General features: G+C 27.6%; 1 protein-coding gene across 1 annotated transcript in view; it reads right to left on the bottom strand.

Moving 5' to 3' along the window:
• Positions 1-11,418, bottom strand: part of LOC117181589 (syntaxin-16) — a 20,659-nt gene extending 9,241 nt beyond the window's left edge. Inside the window, exons 1-3 of the mRNA XM_033374431.1 lie at positions 11,103-11,418; positions 6,199-6,411; positions 3,928-4,135 (exon numbers count right to left, since the gene is read on the bottom strand). Of these exons, the coding sequence (XP_033230322.1) occupies positions 3,928-4,135; positions 6,199-6,411; positions 11,103-11,183 (502 nt within the window). The 5' untranslated portion in view covers positions 11,184-11,418. The remainder of the gene's footprint in view (positions 1-3,927; positions 4,136-6,198; positions 6,412-11,102) is intronic.
• Between the last annotated feature and the right edge of the window lie 1,742 nt (positions 11,419-13,160).

The raw sequence follows: 13,160 nt of genomic DNA, 5'->3' as shown, positions 1-13,160 counted from the left end.
AATTAGCGACTCCAAAAACCTATAACGTATTTTTTTACCGTTTTCTCTCGATTTGACCTTCCAATGACCTTGAACCTGACGCGATAAAAGTCAAAGGACGCCGGATTTGTATTCGGCGACCCAGAAAACCATAGTAAACCCGAGCTAACCTCAGAATACATGTTTAAGAGTGTCAAATCTCTCGAAAATACAGTTGGTGGGTAGTGGTGTTTCCTATATTTGTAGGGGTGGCTGGGGGATGGAGGGTAGTCCGTTTAGCGTGCAATCGACTCGGGATATTTATAAGATACTACCATGATTTTTTCAGATTTTTTGGTCCAAAAATAAATTAGGCCAAAAACCGGCCTTACCGACCCTCCCCCTTTGTCATATAACAGGATCAAGGTATAAAGAAAAGCTCAACTTTTTAATAAAACTAGAAAAAATGAATCGTTTGTCGTAAGTCTAGATTTTCAAAACTTTTATTCAAATGTAAATAATACCAAAAAATATAGAAAAATGGTTATTATCATTTTTTTGTAAAAATACCATTTTTACTGTTAATTCACCATGAAGTTACTTGCGTGGAAATACCTTGAAAATGGGTTTTTTATGTTTTTTTAAATGTTAAAGAAAATATGTAAAGTACGGTGACAGATAATTCCACATGTTGTGAGAAATATTTTTTTAATAAGGAAAATAATTGGCTAATTTTAAGAATTTTAAGCAAATAAAGCAAATGGTGACATTCATATTGAATTTACTGAAATTTTCTCGCTACAATAAAGAAACTTCTGTAAATCACACAACGTCTTCGAATCATATAAAATTGTCTGTAAAATCTAGAAAAAAATGTTGGAAAATGAACCGATTCTTTTTAAAGAAAGGGTAATTAAAGGGTAATATCGTTAAATTTGGAACTTATTTTTTTTAAATTGTTCAATTTTGAGCTTTTTAATTTTCAGCGCTTCCAGTTTCATATTTTTTCGAATTTGGACGTTTTTGACAGTATAATATTCAACTAATAAGTGCTATCAATTAAAATGGTAGAATTTTGAAATATTTTTCTTCAAAAAGGGCGCTTTAAAAAAATGTATGATTTAAAATTTTACACCCACTACAAACTGAATTTCTTCCTTTTGGTGAAGAAATACCATATTACATTTTCTTTACCAATTACAAAAAATTGTTTAGACGTTCCTTTAGGCCTTTTCAGACCTGAATATAATTTTTTTGACTTTTTAATTTTTAAAAATTATACGAATTCAAAGCAAAAAAAACTATTTCACCTTATCGGGCATAGAATACGAAATTTTGCTATTTAATTACAATTAATGGTCTGCATTTTAAAGTTCTATAGGAATCTTTAAATTATTTTTTTATTAATTATGGAAGTAGTCTCCTTATATTGTAGAAAAAATCTTGTGCATATTATTCCACGAAAAAAATGTTTATGGGCCATTTAAAACTATTAAATGTAATTAAACTACAAATTATCGTATTCTAGGCCTGATAATATGTACAAAAGTTTATTTTTTGTTTCAGATAATTTAGGGCTTATTGTTTAGAAAATAAAAAATACTTTATAGGGGTTAACTTTTTTGCTTTAAATTTGTATTTTAAAAAATGACAGCTAAGGAAATTAATTTCCAGGCCAAAAGCAGCCTAGCAAAGCATCAAAAAAATCTTTTTTTTAATAAAAGAAACTTACGGCAACATTTCATCAGCAAAAAAATTAGGAGATAGCGTTTGCAAAATTCAAAAACACACTTTTTTGAGTACCATAATATTGGTCATTGAGACTATATTTTTGTACTTAAATAATAATGGATTAATTTTTTAATTAATTTCTTACTTAATATTTTAATAGAGAATGCAAATAAATGTGGCATGCGCGGGCAATTAGGGGTCGTGCATTACTTACGTAAAGTATTTTTTAAAAAATGTCAAAAATGTCAAAAACTTTTCTTACATATGTATCTGAGATGATTTGTTGAAAATCAACAATATTGTCAAAAACTCATCCTTTTTTAATGAACATTCAACTGTTATTTTTTTTATTTATCTTTTTGCCTTAAAAATTGAACAATTATATTGAAGTTTTTGTTCTTCTGGACGAAAAAATTTGGTTTGATTAAGAATTTAACCATTTTGTTAACATTCATCTTTTTGGTATGAAAATTCATTTATTCTTGCAGAAGTTTCATATTTCTTATTTGAAAATGCAACTGCCAGCTAAAAAAATATAGGTTTCGATTGAAAATGAACTTTTTTATTGAAAATTCAACTGTTTTGAAGAAAATTCTTTTTTAGGCTAAAAAATTAAACAATCTGGTGGAAAATTCAATTATCTGATCGAAATTTGAACTAATTTGTTGAAAATTCATTTTTGTTTATTCGATGATTCTACCTTTTAGTTGAAATTTCATTTTTTTTTGCTTGAAAATTCGACTATTTTGTTGAAAATTCTTTTCGCTTTTGATAGAAAATTAATTTTTTCCATAAAAAATTGTAGTATTTTTGGTAGAAAATTATTCCTTTTGGTTGAAAATGTAAATCTTGCTGAAAATGTATGTAATTTCTTGAAAATTCGTCTTGTTTTGTTGAAATATCAGCTAATACATTTTTGTAGAAAATTAATCTTTTTATGTCAAAAATTAATTGTATTAACTAAAAATTCAGCTGTTTGGTTGAAAATTAACTGTTTTGTTGAAAATTTATATTTTTCGGTTGAAAATTGGACTGTTTTATAGAAAATTCGTTTTTTTAAATTACAATTTAAATATTCTTTTTCTTTTTGTTAAAAGTTGATCTTTTCAATTTTAAGAATTCAACTATTTGTTTAAAAATGTACGTAATTTGTCGAAAATCCGTCTTTTTGGTAGAAAATTAATCTTCTTAGTTGAAAATTCAACTGTTTTCTAGAAAGCTCGTATTGGAAATTAAACATTTTGTATGATTTTTTTGTTATTAAAATAATTTAAAAATTAGATTAACCCATTAAGTCCTAGCTGGACACATTTTCAACATTTATTTCAATCGCTCTATACACTATCAAAACGGTCCTAAAAAATTGAGAATAATCATATCCGATGTAACTTGCTTTTGAAAATGAAAAAAATTTTCTTTCAATATGTTCGGATCGAAAGCATCGGTGGGTTTCTACGATTTGTGGATTTTTTGCGTCCATGGGCCCTAACTTTAAAAACCTTAAATATTTTTTTGAACAAAAAAAAATACATGGAGGCACCAAATATGGCGGCTTGAAATGAAAAATTTTTGTATAAAAATTTTATTTTTTTAAGCGACAACAATTTTAATTCTATTTCTAGGAAAATGTATACCAGAAGGTTTTTCAGGTCGCTGATTACGAACATGATATTAGATTTTCAAAATTCAAGATGGGGGATCCAATATGGCGGCCAAACATATTAAAAATTGTTTATTTTTCATGAAAATTGTTACTAGGTTTTTTTTGGGTTCGCTGATTACGAATATGTTATCAGAATTTCAAAATTCAAGGTGGCGGATCCAATATGACGGCCAAAATATTTTTTTAATGGCCACCATATTGGATACGCCATCTTGAATTTTGAAAATCTAATATCATGTTCGTAATCAGCGACCTGAAAAACCTTCTGGCATACATTTTCATGAAAATAGAAATGAAATTGTTGTCGTTCAAAAAAAAATACAATTTTTGTACCAAAATTTTTTATTTCAAGCCGTCATATTTGGGTGTCTCCATATATATTTTTTCAAACCTACCGGTATACTTTGAAGCTTAGGGTCCATGGACGCAAAAAATCCACAAATCATAGAAATCCACCGATGCTTTGGATCCGAAAATATTAAAAGAAATTTTTTTTATTTTCAGTATCACGTTTTTTGTTAAATAAACCATAACTTTTTCAAAATTAATTTATTTAGATAGAAAAAAAATATTACGCTGTAGATAATGATTTTGGGCAGTTCGATAACGAATAGCCATGTCTTGAAGAGCGGATGACAAAGCCATTACTGCACTCATGGCCAGTCGACGTTCAGCAGGTCTGGTTTCGTGTTGGGAAGCATTTTTTATTGTTTGTACTTGTCGATAGCCAGTCGAAAAAGCTCTTCCAATTTCTCTCGTCAGTTGATCTATCTGTCTCTCTTCCTGTGAACATTATTGAAGCTATACTTATTGAGCTCATGTTATACTAAATTAAACTTGAATTGCAATTTTTATTAAATATTAAATACACTCAGGGATCACAGCACAAATGAATTTCAAACAAAAAAATAGGGTAATTTTCTCACGAAAAAGGGAGAAAATAGGGGAAAGATTAAACATTTATTTTTAAATGTCGAAAATAACAATCTTTTTATAAGAAATGTTATATTTTATAATAATTGTAAATGATTTTTATCCATTCAAAATTTTTTTTTAAATTGGACATACTTAGGTCGTTGGAAATCTATTCACAGTGATTTAAAACTATAATTTTCAGTAGAGCGTAATAAAAATACTAAAATTAATCGAATCGTTTGATCTGCGGAATAACAATGTGTGAATAAAAAATTTTGAAACCAATTAATATCTTCTGTTCTCTTTTGTAAATTTTTTAATTAAAAAAATGCCGTCTTTAGAATTTTTTGAAAATGCAAAAAAATATGTTTTCTTGATTGATTTAATCCTGAAGTTTTTTGAATGTAAACCAAAGAAACATGCAAAAAATCGCAAAAAATGAAATCCTAAAAATCTTAAATCATGAGAAAAGTTTTTTTTTCAAAAAAACAAAATGGTAAAATGTTTATTTGGTTTCCAACTTTAGTTAAATGTGTGCATATGACTAAAAAAAACATGGTTTGGACATTATCAAAAAAAATTGTATTTGAGTAAAAAGTGTTCACCTTCTAATACTTATTTTAAAAGTACTATATATTTTTCAACTGTTCCAATTCTGTATTGGGTAACAACTTCTGTCTCCGATTTTCACATTTTCAACATGCTTTAAAATATTTCAGCTTCGAATTTTTTCAAAAATAATTTATTTATGTGATAAAAATTCTTCAATTATTATTCAATAAATGGGTACACTTAGTAATTTTAGAGAATTTTTGGCGTAATTCAAATATTGTATATTTAAAGAGAAAAGGGGAAAAAAAGCGAATTTCAAGAAAAAAAGGAAAAATAAGAAAAAAGGGGAACACTGCAGAAAATTCACACTTTCGGGTTAAAAATTCAACTGTTTTGTAGAAAATTCGTATTTTCGTCTCGAAAATTCTACAATTTAGTAGAAACTTTAAATAGTTTATCTAAATTTGAACTAATTTGTTAAAAATTCATTTTCTCAGTAAAAGATTCTTCATTTTTTCTAAAAAAATATTTATTTTGTTGAAAATTTAACTATTTACTTTAAAATTCATGTGTTTTGTTAAAAATTCGTCCTTATTAGCAGAAGACTAATCCTCTTGATTGAAAATTTAAGAATTGGTTTAATTTCATTAATCTGTTTTACTTGAAAAATCAAGTATTTTGTTTAAAATTTGCCTTTTCGGTTAAATTCACATAGATTTGATTAAAAATTCAATTTGTTGTTTAGTTTATGTATCAACTATTACATATTTAGTAGAAAATTCAAATCTGGTTACAAATTATACTGCTTTCTTCAAAATTAATTTTGTTATTACTGAAGATTTACAACTTTCGTTGACAATTCAACTGGTTGTTTGAAAATAAATTTTTTTTGTGGAAAATTCAACTTTTTGCTTGAAAATAAACTTTTGTGTTAAAAATTCTACAATTTGATAGAAAATTGAACTGCCTTGTAGGAAATTAGTTTCTTTATAATTGAAACTTAATTTTTTCAAATGAAAATTTAACTATTACATTTTTGGTTGAAAGCTGATGTTTTTTTTAGTTTAAAAATTCAACTATTTGGTTAAAAATATATGTTTTTTTCATTTTTCTAGAATTCGTCATTTTTTGCAAGAAAAATAATCTTGTAGGTTGAGAATACCTCGTTTTGATTTAAAAATAATCTGCTTTGGTTTGAGATTCAACAAACTTTCTTATCAGTAATGACTAAACTCATGAAAAAATGTAGTCGGAAAAAGTTAAGTAATGTACGGAAGGGGGGGGGGGATCACGGACCCCAAAAAAGGAAGGGTGCGTGGTTTAAAATTTCAAAAAAGAAAATTAACATAATTTATACATGTCCTCTAATTGTAGCAAACCTGAGGCGTGTCATCCAAGGTTGGTCTTGTCAGTTGCTTCGAATGCAAATCAAGAAGTGTTTCAATTTTCACTCGTAATCGACTCAGAATATATTGTGTCTCTTCCAATGCGTCTATCCAAAGTGGGGGCGCACTGTTACCCAAATTTGAACCATTCATTTCGAAACTATCAGATCCACCCATTTCTACGAGCGCCAGTCTGTCTGAGAGATTCTAGAAAAGAAATTTTTTTCCTAGTAATCATATTTTTTAAGCTTTAATGAATGGAGGCATTATTTGAGTGTTTTTCTAAAGAAAATATTATTATGTGTGATTTAATTCAAGGTCTTTTCCAGGCTTTCCAGGTCAAGAAATCAAAATTTTCCAGGTCTCCTTTTTTACATCAAATAATGAAATAAAAGTTTGTCATACATGTAAAAAAAGAGCTATTCCATTTTTTATTGGCCAAAAAATTATAAAGAAAGCCGAATCGTAAATAAATAAATTCTCAATTTTTTGCGAACATGAGTCGTCTTCCTGAAATCTTTAGGAATATTTTTAAATCTTTGTAATGTCTTTGAAATCATTCAAATCTTTGTGAAATCTTTTGAAATCTTTGTGTAGAATTAAAAACCTTAGTGAAAGCTTGAAATTTTTGTGAAATCTTTTGGCATTTTTCAAAGCTTTCGTAAAATCTTTAAAATTCTTGAAATCTTTGTGAACTCTTTCTTTAATTTTTGTTTGCGAAATCTTTTGTGTTTGTTTAAAATCATTGAAGTCTTTTGAAATCTTCTCAAATGTGTTGAAATCTTTTGAAATCGCTTCAAATCTTTGAAATGTTTTGAAATTCCTGAAATCTTTTGAAATATTTGGGAAATCTTTATGAAATTTGTGGTAATCGTTTAAAATCACTGGAATATTTGAAATCTTTTGAAGTCTGATAAAAATTTTGATATCACTTAAAATATTTAAAATGTTCTTAAATCTTTAAAATATTTTTGAAATGTTTCTTTAATCTTTATTCGTGAAATCTTTTCTGTTCGTTTGAAATTATTCAAATCTTTTCAAATCTTCTCAAATTTGTTGAAACCTTTTGAAATCATTAAAAATCTTTTTAATGTTTTGAAATCTTTGAAATCTGGTGTACCAGATTCCCTTCTTGGAATCCTTGTAATTCTTGAAATGTTTTGAAATCCTTAAAAATTCTTAAAAATACTTGAGAAACCTTTTGGAAATCTTATCAAAAATTTTTTAATCGTTTAAAACCTTTGAAATGGTTTGAAATCTAGTTTACAGCACCCTTCTTGAAATCTTTGAAATTCTCGTATTGTTTTGAAATCTTTATGAATGTTTTATGAAATCTTTGAAACTTTTGTGAAATCTTTTGACATCTCCTCAGAAGTTTTGAAATCTTTGTGCAATGATCGTAATCTTAGCGAAATTTTCGAAATCTTTGTGAAATCTTTGGGAATTCGTTGGAATTATTTTAATTATTGCAAATCATAGTGAAATCTTTTGATATCTCCTAAAAAATTTTGGAATTGTTTAAAATCTTTTAAATGTTTTGAAATCTTAGAAATGTGGTTTAATATACCCTTTTTAAAACCTTAAAACTCTTTGATAAGTTTTAAAATATTTATGAAATGTTCGAAAACTTTGTGAAATGTTCCAAATCTTTATGAAATGTTCGAAATCTTTCAGGAATTTTTGTGAAAACTTTTTAATCTAGTGTACACGCCTTTTTTGAATCTTTGAAATCCTTAAAATCTTTGTGAAATATTTTGAAATGTTTATAAAATCTTTCTTGAATATTTGTGTGGAAAATCTTACTTTGTATTGGTTGAATTCATTGAATTATTTGAAATATTTTGAAACCTTCTAAAATGTTTTAAAACCTCTTGAAATCGTTTCAAATTTTTGAAATTTTTGAAATCTGGTGTACTGTTCCCTTCTACAAATCTTTGAAATCCTTTAAATCTTTAAAGTTTTATATTGTTTGTGAAATTGCTGTGAAATTTTTATTGAAATCTGGCGTGCGCGTCTTTTTTAAATCGGTAATATCCGTGAAATCTTTATGAAATGTTTAAGCTATTTAAAATATTTTGAAATGTTTGAGATCTTTAGAAATATTTTGTAAACTATTGAAATCTGTTATACACTCAAAAACTGAGTGATCAACCCCTCGAAAAATTCGTTGCATGGCCATGGCTTATTCTAATTCAGAAACTGAATTAACATCGAAATTTTAAACTAATAATTTTTATAATTTCTAAGTTGAACACCTCTACAGAAAGTGCTTTGAAATATCTTTATTTATTCTGTAATGAACAAAAGATAAATTATATGTTGAGGAACAAAAAAAATCTCAGTAGCAAGATTTTTTCTAAACAAGATGTTTCTTTCATAATAGGCTAAAAGATTTAAATTGCTCTTCGCATTTCGATAAAATTACTGTTTTAAAGGAAAAAGATAAGAATAATTAATATTCCAGGTTGTCAAGGTTTAAAAAAAATTCAAGAAGAGTCCCAGGTTTTCAAGGACACTAGACACCCTGTGTAAAGAAAGAGTAAACAAAAGAGTAAAGCAGCCTTTTTAAATCAGTCAAAAATTAGTTTTTAAGTAAAAAAAAAATAGTGTAAAAAATAAGTTATGATCCTGAAAGTATAAAAAATACTTTATGATCCTGAATGAGTATCAAATACTCCATGATCCTGAAAAAATATAATTACATTTTTCTAATTAAAGTTCTCTATACAATACATTATTTTTAATGGAGCCCTTTTTTTAAAAAGGACAATTTTAAAATCTACATTCATCAGAAAATTTGATACAATTTTTTTTAACAAGGTTCCATTTAACATATGGTAGCGCCTAGATAACGTTATCTAAAAAAGTGTAAAAATTTAGAGAATATTAAATCAATTTGTGAATATGATCAATTTATTATATCATTTCCTAATATGGGCAGCCCGGTGGTGCAAAATGCATGGGAATTTTTTTTTTCTCGAATTTTCATCAATATTGCCTCTAAATTTGTACAATTCCACATAAAAAATTGTATTTAAAGAAAATGTTATTTAGAAGTTCCACAAGGGCCATAAAGTTTAACACGTATTTCCCATAAAAAATGTAGTTTTTGTAAATTCTAATCAGAGTCGTCAATATTAGATGAATCGAGTTGACACTCAATATTTTTTTTCACAATTAGCTATAAAATACAAATGAATAATTACTTTTTCAGTATCACCCTTATAATTGTATTTTATTGGGTCCCTAAAAACCGCATAAGAGAAAAGTTGTGTTTTTTTTTACTTTCAGGCGCTAACTATGATATTTTTGTAATTTTTTCAATCCAAGTTGTTTCTAACACATAAAATACTACTTTCTACTGATAATTAGATGTTTACATAAATTCTTTAAACAATTTATTTATTTTAGAATTTTTCTTTTAGAATAGTTAGAAAGTAACGGTTTTCTCAATTTCTTATTTTTCACTTTTTGCCTACTTTTCAAGCGGAGTGAGGTAATAATTAATTTAATTTAACAAATATAATTATTTAAATAATTTATTAATTTAATTAATATTCTCTTTGAATAATGCCATAAAGTTGGGGTTTTTCTTGAAATTTTAATCTTTTTGTTCACTTTTCACTTAGAGCGAAGTAAAAATGCATGCAATTTTACAAAAATAATTCTTTAAACAAATGACTGTTTATGACTATCTTCTTTGATAGAAATGCTAGATAAAAGATTTTTTTCTGCTATTTTCCCATTTCTTGTCAACTTTTTCACTTAGAGAATTAATTATTTTTTAAGCAATCTCTTTATTTTTTGTAAATATATTTTTCTGATGTAAAGCAGACATTTGAAATATTCTTTACATTTTCCACATGGGTCATATTGAATGTAAATTATTGAAATATTAACTGAGACTCTTTTTGTTTAAATTAATATTAATGTTAATTATTGTTCAAACAATTATGATTATTAAATTTAATGATTACCTTACTCTAATCAAAAAGTAAAACAAAAGTACAAAATCGTAAACAAAACTGAAACTTTCTTGAATAATTTTTCGAAAATATTATCATAAATAATAATAAATTGTTTAAACAATTATTTATATTAAATTTAATTGATTATTGTTTCGACCTAATTGAAAATTTTTAGAAAAAGCCGCAACTTCTAATTCTATTTTAAGAGAAAACTGCTAAAACAGTAATAATTTGTTTAAACAATTTACGTAAACATCTAGTTATAAGTAGAAAGTAGTATTATATGTATTAGAAACAATTTTTACAAAATAAAAACCATTAAAAAAATCATAATAAGCGCCAAAAACTGGCGAAACCTAATTTTTGACTTAGGGGTTTTTTGGGGACCCTATAAAAAAAAATTATGGGTGTGATATTTGAAAAGTAATTTTTGATTCGTATTCTATAGTTAATTGTGAAGAAAAATATTGTGTTTCAACTCGATTCGCCTAATATTGACGATTTTGAATAAAATGTACAAAAACGTTTTTTTTTCTTATGGGAAATACGTGTTATGGGGTTTCCAGAACCTCTTGAGTATCATTTAAAAACCGTGTTTTTTGTGTGGATTTAAATCAATTTTGGGGCGATATACGTGAAAATGTGAGAATAACATGTTTAACCAACCTGATGAACACTCGTGACATATTTAAAAAATAATCATATAGAAATTTCGAGATATTCGTATGGAAATATCTTACAAATTAAGAATCTAAGTTCAAAAAGAATACATTCACAGAAAAAAGAGGTAATAATTAAAAGTCCATATTTTGAACCGTGGCAGAATATGATAAAAATTCGTACTTTAAATAAGAGATATTTTCTAAGAATGAACGTGATTATCAAATTCTTGTATAAAAAAGAGCTTATTCAGATTTTTCAGTTACATACCTGTTCTGCATAAATATGTTTTGTCTGCAGTGCATTATTCCTCATAAGAACGAAGGCTTCCGTCAGATTTCTTGTTGCCATTTTTAAGCCTTTATTTCACTAAATTTGCATTCTAAACATTCTAAACTATTCTTCCTGCAAACTTGACATATCACTTGCTTAGTTTGACACGTCCGACACTGACAAATGTCATTTTCACGACAGCTGATTGTAAAAAATTCCAAATTTATAACATAAAGATCAGGGTGTCACACAATTTTTTGAATCAATGATTTGAGGTAATTTCAATTTTCTTTTTCACATAATCATTATTTTATATGCGTTTATTTGTTGAAACCTTTTGCTTCATTTCACTGATTTCACTTTCTTTTCTTACTGACATTTTGAGGTTATGTCGATGTCAGTAGCGTAACCAGTATTAAAATGTTCAAAAGATTAAGTAATTTCTAAATTTAATTTCTTTTACTTACTTGATTATAGTAGAAATTATATTCATCTTTGCCATAGTTCACACGACGCGAAAATTTTTTTCTTCGACAAAATAATATTTCTGTAATTAATTATTATATAACCTCTATAGAGAACAATTCGTGCATAAACAAAGGGTTCCGCTCACTTGTGTTCCAGCACTGAGTACTAACTTCGAGAAATATGGCGGTAAAATTTAAATCAATATTACAAGACTTGTGCAATAAAATCAAATTAGAATAAGACAATTATGACAAATAAATACAATGAAAAAAACATATATCGGAATGAAAAATTATTTAAAAATAAAAACTGATTATAACTGAATTATTTTCAAATCCAAATTTTTAACACACACCAAAATAAAATACAAATGTTTTAAACAAAAGTTGAATATCGCTATAAAATTCGTAATCTTATTTTTTGCCCTAGTTAAAATTAATAATTTTTGTAGACTTATTTTTAGGGTTTCATAGCCGCGGGCGGAAAACCTTGATGGTTTCGGTCAAGTGTCTGTCCGTTGTACTTCTTTCCAAAGAGAAGAAATAGGGGAAGTAGTGGAAATTCGTGGAGGGAAGGGAAAATGAGAAGAGTGAAAGTAGGGGAAATTATGGAAGGGAAGTGCTGCGAAATGAAGAGAGGAATGGCAGGGGAAGTAATGAGGGGAACTGAGGAGGTTGGGAGAAAATCAGGGGAGGGGAAGTAGAAGTGGGGAAGGGAAGTTAATGACAAGCTTATTTTTAAAAGCAAAAACGTTTTAATTGCATTTTTGTTTAGAATCTAGATTTTGAAGACGTATCAAATAAAAATAAAAATGTTCTAAAACAAAGTTGTAGATCGCAATAAACTTAGTCTTAAACTTTGACTTCTTATAGTTTCGGTGAAGTGTCCGTCAGTTATACTTTTTTAGTAGTGAAAATTAGTTGAAGGATGTCTGGTGAAAAGAGGGAAATTGATGAGAGGGAATCACGTAGAAATTAAAAGAGGGGTGGTAGAGGAAGTGATAAAAGAGGAACTGAGTGAAAATGGGAAGAGGGAAAGTAGAAATCAGGGGAGTAAAGGGAATAGGTGAGGGGGAGTAGGAGAAATGAGGGAGGGGAGTGAGCGTAAATCAGGGAAGGGCATGAGAGGAAATCAGAGGAGAAGTAAGAGAAGTGGGAGAATGAAAGTATGAAATGAAAAATTTATTTTTAAGAAAACAAATTTTCAAACTGAATTTCCCAGGATATAGATTTTGAAATTAATACTTTTTGTACATACTTTTTTTATTTTTGAGGTTTCGTGATCCCGGTCAGAAACACTCATAGTTTCTGGTGTGAGTCCGTCCTTCGTGCTTTTTTTCCAAGGCGGACACATACTGAAAATTCGGGGAGGGTAGTAGGGGAACTAAGGGGAGTGGAAGGAAGGTGCTGAGAAATAAGGGAAGAGATGCAAAGGAAACAGAGGAGAAATGATGAGACGGGAATTGAAAATGAAAGGAAGGAAAGTAGGGGAAGTTAAAAACTATGAAGGACAAATCAGGTGTGGGGGAGTTTAGAAAAATAGATGAGGGGAAGTAGGAAAATCAGGGGAGGGGTAAGAGAAGTGGGG

The sequence above is a fragment of the Belonocnema kinseyi genome, chromosome 10 (assembly GCF_010883055.1).
Source record: "Belonocnema kinseyi isolate 2016_QV_RU_SX_M_011 chromosome 10, B_treatae_v1, whole genome shotgun sequence".
Classification (NCBI taxonomy): Eukaryota; Metazoa; Arthropoda; class Insecta; order Hymenoptera; family Cynipidae; genus Belonocnema; species Belonocnema kinseyi.
Note: the sequence above shows the minus strand (reverse complement) of the source record. Positions and strands in the feature narration are given on the sequence as shown.